Source organism: Photinus pyralis, unplaced genomic scaffold (genome assembly GCF_008802855.1).
Source record: "Photinus pyralis isolate 1611_PpyrPB1 unplaced genomic scaffold, Ppyr1.3 Ppyr1.4_LG9, whole genome shotgun sequence".
In the NCBI taxonomy this organism is placed as follows: domain Eukaryota; kingdom Metazoa; phylum Arthropoda; class Insecta; order Coleoptera; family Lampyridae; genus Photinus; species Photinus pyralis.
Genome location: NW_022170878.1, coordinates 13,632,862 through 13,640,059, shown reverse-complemented (window position 1 = coordinate 13,640,059; position 7,198 = coordinate 13,632,862). Strand labels below are relative to the sequence as shown.

Sequence of the window (7,198 nt, the reverse complement as noted above, 5' to 3'; positions counted from 1 at the left end):
AAAAATCGACTACACCAAAATTTCTCGGGAAAACACTTTTTCTTATTAATTGGGGTGCGTAGAATCCAAAACAATTCGTACTTTTTCGATCAGACTTCTCAATCAAAAGTTATAGACTAGAAACCAATTTCGAAAGAAAATTCAAAGGGCTGTAACTTTTGAACTAGTAGCCCAATCTTGTAACTGTTTGAAATTATGGATTCTACAGGCCACATTCTATAAGAAAATTGTTTTTCCGGATCAATCTGAGACAATTTTTTTTCGAGTCTCAAAAAAAGGCAGTGTAATACCTTCCTTTTTTTTTACCAAAAACGACTACACCAAAATTTCACGGGAAAACACTTTTTCTTATTAATTTGGGTGCGTAGAATCCAAATCCATTCATACTTTTTCGATCAGACTTCTCAATCAAAAGTTATAGACTAGAAAAAAATTCAAAGGGCTGTATAAGTGGTGTAGTTCCGGACCCTTGTGACTCAGACAGACAGACATCAAGAGCGCAAAAGTGCACTTTTTATTTTTTGAAAAACAAAATGCAGCATTGGAGGAGAAAGTATCGTCCTGACATCTGTCGGAAGTAATTCACACATTTAGTTCAAGGAGCTAACATTAGATGTCGGAACGATAGTAAATCGACAGTAAACAATCAATTTAACTTAACCTCAAATAGAAAATTAGGAATACATTTGATATAAAACAATTATTAGTGTATTTGATACAATGTTAATAAATCAAAACACAAAAATTGTTAGTAAAAACGTAGTTTTGGTACCTTACCGAAAAGAGCACGTGGAAAAGTAAGAGAGGTTCAATCTGCTGTGTATAAAATCCATAGTAATTTTAGGTACAACAATTGGATGCAATCGGAAGAACTGCAACGCCTAACAGCCTCGGAACCTCTAACTCTCGCAGAGGAATATGAAATGCAACAGTCGTGGATGCGAGATGAGAACAGTAGGTTCGTTCATCATTGCTCAGAGTAGATAAATTGCTGCGTTTCAGAGTGCACTTTTATAATTCTTGATCGTGATACTTACGATAAAACTCAAAACGAAATTGGTATTTGCGTAGTAAAATTTTACACTGTCGTGACACGTTAACTTGCAGAGGCGATGGTCGGCGATACCAATTTGTTTTTTGCAAACGACCTCGATCACGTAGTCGCGGAGGCGGAAATAATGATCGCTGAAACGCAAGCGCGAGGTAAACACATCGGATGGAGAGCTATGCTATTGATGCTAATGTACGGAGTAACGAGTTTGCACGTACGGCAGTACGTTGTCAAAATTACCAGAGATAATCAAATTAGTATTAATATGTTCGAGAAGATGGGTTTTGTCCTTACGAGTACTAGCGAGGTGTTTAATGAAGTTACGTTGAATAGAATTGTAGATGATAGCTGGATAACTTGGCTCACGGCGACTGTGGGTGAATATGATGTTATTGAAGAGGATTAAGTTTTTGTTTTCAACAAAGTTCATTTGTTTCATTGTTAATCATCACACAAATCATGTCTTACGCTGGTTTTACAGCAACAATCAAGTGATCAATTTCTTGTTCAGGTTGCTTTGATAAAGAAAACTTTATGAGTGTAAACACCGAATTGGATGCAGTGCAGTGTAAAACCAAGGAACTTGAGCAAGAAATTGTTCTATATATGAAGTACCTAATTGCTTTGTGGTTAATAAATGATAAAAATATTAAAATTTTCCTCGTTAATTCCACAGTTGACGCTATCTCCGCCATCAATAATCCTAAATCCTTGGCTTATATTAGGTTATAAAAAATGACAGCTATTCAGATTTTATTTGTCAATTTTTTTAAGTTGGCAGCAAATTTGGCCAAAAATGGCGGATGATTGCGGTACTTTCTATATCTAGTGACTTTGGTTAACTCTATGGTCCGAACTCCAAGCGATTTATTTATAAACTAAAAAAATGACGTCTATTCAAAACAGTTCATGTCCAAGTTTTTGGGAAAAAGAAAACCCCGAAAATGTAGTACGGATCACTTCTGAAATATACTTCGAATACTTTTTGATATTTCAGATTTTCAAATTAGTTTAGGGGTTGACACGTGAAGCGATGTTCCTAAGATGGGGGTTAAGATTTACTAAACGTTCTCAGTTACATAATTCGAGTGTATTCCTTTTTTGCAAGCAGACATTTAAAAGGCAATCGAGATGGTTGCATTTAACTCGAGAATTTAGATACGCTTTGGCTAAACTCACGCCACAAGAGGTAGGTGGGATTGTGCCTTTCGTTGCTCACCTTTTATTGCGTAGGTGGATACTGTGCTGACCTGTAACGAGTTCAGTTACGAATTTACTAACGGTACTTCTGTTAAATCGTACGATTCAAATCAGTTGGCTTCAAATCATCCCATTGAAGATACAAGATCGGAAGCATCATGCGTACAAACTCCAGGTTTGCATTGTAACTGTGCGTCATTGGTCTTAACGATGCTTAAGTAGGTGTTCTAATGGGAATATTCGACGGGCACGGCGGAAGCTCGTGCGCTCAAGTTATTTCGAAACGACTCTACCATTACATTGCTCTGTGCTTGCTTTCGCAGAGGGAATTGCAAAATTACGTGGCCTCTTACGAAACGAAGCAACCTTTAGACTTGATACAGCCTTACAACGACAAAGTGCAGTTTGTCGAAGATGTGCGTGATATTTATTTTAATAGTTTTCGAAACTTCACGTTAGACTTATCCAAGGTTCGTTTTCCGAAGGTCTCCCTCGTTCGCTTACGTATTTAACACTGTAGGAAGATGGTCGTGATAATGTCGATGTTCGTAGTGCCCTCGAGAGGGCCTTTTTAAGGCTCGACTCCGACTTGTCCAAAGAAGCTTTGCCAAATAAATATTTCGGGGTTAACATGAAAACGTTGTCGGTCGCCATGTCTGGTGCGGTAAGTTGTGTTGCGCATATCGAGGGGCCGAACTTACATATTGCTCATTTAGGCGACTGTAATGCCGTACTAGGTAAGTCACTTTTAATATCGCTCTTAGTGAAAAACACCTTTCAGGCGTGCTTAGCGAGTCGCACGCTTGGATCGCCAACAAACTGACAAAGGAGCATAACACTTTTAATCCGGACGAAGTGCATCGCATTATGAACGAGCATCCGCAAAATGAAAGTTCTACCATAATCAAAATGGAACGACTGCTCGGCCAGCTGGCGCCCTTGCGAGCATTCGGAGACTTTCGCTACAAATGGAGCAAGCAAATACTCAGGGACGTTGTCATTAAACACTTCGGAGAAACGTCCATACCTCCCAATTACTACACTCCACCGTACTTAACGGCAAAGCCGGAAATTATCTATCACAGGCTGACACCGTGTGACAAATTCCTCGTGATCGCTTCCGACGGTCTGTGGGATCTGATATCGCCAGTTCAAGTCATTCGTTACGTTGGCGAACATATGAGCGGCAAAGTGACTCTTAGTCCCTTAAAGCTACCGCGGAAAAACATGAAGTTAGGAGAAATAAATGAAATGTTACTCCAACGCAAGGAAGGATTGAAAATGAAACCGAAAGACCGAAATGCGGCAACCCATTTAATACGCAACGCACTGGGCGGTACGGAGTACGGTATCGATCACGGAAAGTTATCTCAATTATTAACTTTACCCAATGACGTTAGTAGATTATTCCGGGATGATATTACTGTTACAGTCATTTATTTTGATTCGGAATATTTAAGGCATTGTCCGTCGTAACTTTCAAATGTATACCTGCAATATTGTATATATATCCGTTTCATCGTCGCTTGAAACATGTGCCATTTATGTTACCCGTTAATTGTTTTGTCCAAATAAATGTTTGTTAATACAATACTATTTCAACTTTAAATGGCGCCACCGTCGCTTTTTAGTTCAGCGAGATTTTTCCAAGGGCTTAAATGGCGCCACCGTCGCTTTTTAGTTCAGCGAGATTTCACCAGGGGCTTAAATGGCGCCACCGTTGCTTTTTAGTTCAGCGAGATTTCACCAGGGGCTTAAATGGCGCCACCGTCGCTTTTTAGTTCAGCGAGATTTCACCAGGGGCTTAAGTGGCGCCACCGTCGCTTTTTAGTTCAGCGAGATTCCACCAGGGGCTTAAATGGCGCCACCGTCGCTTTTTAGTTCAGCGAGATTCCACCAGGGGCTTAAATGGCGCCACCGTCGCTTTTTAGTTCAGCGAGATTTCACCAGGGGCTTAAATGGTGCCACCGTCGCTTTTTAGTTCATCGAGATTTCACCAGGGACTTAAATGGCGCCACCGTCGCTTTTTAGTTCAGCGAGATTTCACCAGGGGCTTAAATGGCGCCACCGTCGCTTTTTAGTTCATCGAGATTTCACCAGGGGCTTAAATGGCGCCACCGTCGCTTTTTAGTTCATCGAGATTTCACCAGGTGCTTAAATTTGCGCCACCGTCGCTTTTTAGTTCAGCGAGATTTCACCAGGTGCTTAAATGGCGCCACCGTCGCTTTTTAGTTCAGCGAGATTTCACCAGGGGCTTAAATGGCGCCACCGTCGCTTTTTAGTTCAGCGAGATTTCACCAGGGGCTTAAATGGCACCACCGTCGCTTTTTAGTTCAGCGAGATTTAACCAGGGGCTTAAATGGCGCCACCGTCGCTTTTTAGTTCAGCGAGATTCCACCAGGGGCTTAAGTGGCGCCACCGTCGCTTTTTAGTTCAGCGAGATTTCACCAGGGGCTTAAATGGCGCCACTGTCGCTTTTTAGTTCAGCGAGATTTCACCAGGGGCTTAAATGGCGCCACCGTCGCTTTTTAGTTCAGCGAGATTTCACCAGGGGCTTAAATGGCGCCACCGTCGCTTTTTAGTTCATCGAGATTCCACCAGGGGCTTAAATGGCGCCACCGTCGCTTTTTAGTTCAGCGAGATTTCACCAGGGGCTTAAATGGCGCCACCGTCGCTTTTTAGTTCAGCGAGATTTCACCAGGGGCTTAAATGGCACCACCGTCGCTTTTTAGTTCAGCGAGATTTAACCAGGGGCTTAAATGGCGCCACCGTCGCTTTTTAGTTCAGCGAGATTCCACCAGGGGCTTAAATGGCGCCACCGTCGCTTTTTAGTTCAGCGAGATTTCACCAGGGGCTTAAATGGCGCCACCGTCGCTTTTTAGTTCAGCGAGATTTCACCAGGGGCTTAAATGGCGCCACCGTCGCTTTTTAGTTCAGCGAGATTTCACCAGGGGCTTAAATGGCGCCACCGTCGCTTTTTAGTTCAGCGAGATTTCACCAGGGGCTTAAATGGCGCCACCGTCGCTTTTTAGTTCAGCGAGATTTCACCAGGGGCTTAAATGGCGCCACCGTCGCTTTTTAGTTCAGCGAGATTTCACCAGGGGCTTAAATGGCGCCACCGTCGCTTTTTAGTTCAGCGAGATTCACCAGGGCTTAAATGGCGCCACCGTCGCTTTTTAGTTCAGCGAGATTTCACCAGGGGCTTAAATGGCGCCACCGTCGCTTTTTAGTTCATCGAGATTCCACCAGGAGCTTAAATGGCGCCACCGTCGCTTTTTAGTTCGTCGAGATTCCACCAGGAGCTTAAATGGCGCCACCGTCGCTTTTTAGTTCGTCGATTTTCCACCAGGAGCTTAAATGGCGCCACCGTCGCTTTTTAGTTCATCGAGAATTCCACCAGGAGCTTAAATGGCGCCACCGTCGCTTTTTAGTTCGTCGAGATTCCCCCAGGAGCTTAAATGGCGCCACCGTCGCTTTTTAGTTCGTGGAGATTCCACCAGGAGCTTAAATGGCGCCACCGTCGCTCTTTAGTTCATCGAGATTTTACCAGGGGCTTAAATGGCGCCACCGTCGATTTTTAGTTCGTCGAGATTCCACCAGGAGCTTAAATGGCGCCACCGTCTCTCTTTAGTTCATCGAGATTTCACCAGGGTCTTAAATGGCGCCACCGTCGCTTTTTAGTTCGTCAAGATTCCACCAGGAGCTTAAATGGCGCCACCGTCGCCTTTTAGTTCATCGAGATTCCACCAGGAGCTTAAATGGCGCCACCGTCGCTTTTTAGTTCCTCGAGATTTCACCAGGGTCTTAAATGGCGCCACCGTCGCTTTTTAGTTCCTCGAGATTTCACCAGGATCTTAAATGGCGCCACCGTCCTTTTTAGTTCGTCGAGATTCCACCAGGAGCTTAAATGGCGCCACCGTCGCTTTTTAGTTCGTCGAGATTCCACCAGGAGCTTAAATGGCGCCACCGTCGCTTTTTAGTTCATCGAGATTCCACCAGGAGCCACCGTCTCTCTTTAGTTCATCGAGATTTCAACAGGGTCTTAAATGGCGCCACCGTCGCTTTTTAGTTCATCGAGATTTCACCAGGGTCTTAAATGGCGCCACCGTCGCTTTTTAGTTCCTCGAGATTTCACCAGGGTCTTAAATGGCGCCACTGTCGCTTTATAGTTCATCGAGATTTCACCAGGGTCTTAAATGGCGCCACCGTCGCTTTTTAGTTCGTCGAGATTCCACCAGGAGCTTAAATGGCGCCACCGTCGCTTTTTAGTTCATCGAGATTCCACCAGGGGCTTAAATGGCGCCACCGTCGCTTTTTAGTTCATCGAGATTCCACCAGGAGCTTAAATGGCGCACCGTCGGCTTTTTAGTTCATCGAGATTCCACCAGGAGCTTAAATGGCGCCACCGTCGCTTTTTAGTTCATCGAGAATCCACCAGGGTCTTAAATGGCGCCACCGTCGCTTTTTAGTTCATCGAGATTTCACCAGGAGCTTAAATGGCGCCACCGTCGCTTTTTAGTTCATCGAGATTCCACCAGGAGCTGAAATGGCGCCACCGTCGCTTTTTAGTTCATCGAGATTCCACCAGGAGCTTAAATGGCGCCACCGTCGCTTTTTAGTTCATCGAGATTCCACCAGGAGCTTAAATGGCGCCACCGTCGCTTTTTAGTTCATCGAGATTCCACCAGGAGCTTAAATGGCGCCACCGTCGCTTTTTAGTTCATCGAGAATCCACCAGGAGCTTAAATGGCGCCAGTGTCGCTGTTTAGTTCATCGAGATTCCACCACGAGCTTAAATGGCGCCACCGTCGCTTTTTAGTTCATCGAGATTTCACCAGGGTCTTAAATGGCGCCACTGTCGCTTTTTAGTTCATCGAGATTTCACCAGGGTCTTAAATGGCGCCACCGTCGTTTTTTAGTTCATCCGAGATTTCACCAGGGTCTTAA

At 44.2% G+C, this 7,198-nt stretch overlaps 2 protein-coding genes across 2 annotated transcripts; both read left to right on the top strand.

Annotated features, from left to right (window-relative positions):
• The first annotated feature begins 474 nt into the window (after nt 1-474).
• On the top strand, nt 475-1,722 carry LOC116180400 (N-acetyltransferase 9-like protein). The gene is made up of 4 exons (XM_031500370.1): nt 475-797; nt 845-954; nt 1,003-1,059; nt 1,108-1,722. Exons 1-4 carry the CDS (start codon nt 721-723, stop codon nt 1,455-1,457), a joined length of 594 nt encoding a protein of 197 aa, XP_031356230.1. The 5' UTR covers nt 475-720; the 3' UTR covers nt 1,458-1,722.
• A 194-nt stretch (nt 1,723-1,916) lies between these two features.
• LOC116180398 (pyruvate dehydrogenase [acetyl-transferring]-phosphatase 1, mitochondrial) lies at nt 1,917-3,842 on the top strand. Its single transcript, XM_031500368.1, has 5 exons — nt 1,917-2,240; nt 2,285-2,426; nt 2,474-2,721; nt 2,772-2,988; nt 3,033-3,842. Exons 1-5 carry the CDS (start codon nt 2,085-2,087, stop codon nt 3,725-3,727), a joined length of 1,458 nt encoding a protein of 485 aa, XP_031356228.1. The 5' UTR covers nt 1,917-2,084; the 3' UTR covers nt 3,728-3,842.
• Nucleotides 3,843-7,198: the final 3,356 nt, after the last annotated feature.

What these genes read in the sequence shown, in the direction of transcription:
- LOC116180400 (XM_031500370.1), top strand. Translation starts at nt 721, where the DNA reads ATGTTAATAAATCAAAACACAAAAATTGTTAGTAAAAACGTAGTTTTG. An exon ending in CGAAAAGAGCACGTGGAAAA is followed by an intron (nt 798 to 844) that starts GTAAGAGAGGTT and finishes TAGTAATTTTAG; the next exon opens with GTACAACAATTGGATGCAAT. An exon ending in TAAAACTCAAAACGAAATTG is followed by an intron (nt 1,060 to 1,107) that starts GTATTTGCGTAG and finishes GTTAACTTGCAG; the next exon opens with AGGCGATGGTCGGCGATACC.
- LOC116180398 (XM_031500368.1), top strand. Translation starts at nt 2,085, where the DNA reads ATGTTCCTAAGATGGGGGTTAAGATTTACTAAACGTTCTCAGTTACAT. An exon ending in CTAAACTCACGCCACAAGAG is followed by an intron (nt 2,241 to 2,284) that starts GTAGGTGGGATT and finishes TTTATTGCGTAG; the next exon opens with GTGGATACTGTGCTGACCTG. An exon ending in ATCATGCGTACAAACTCCAG is followed by an intron (nt 2,427 to 2,473) that starts GTTTGCATTGTA and finishes ATGCTTAAGTAG; the next exon opens with GTGTTCTAATGGGAATATTC.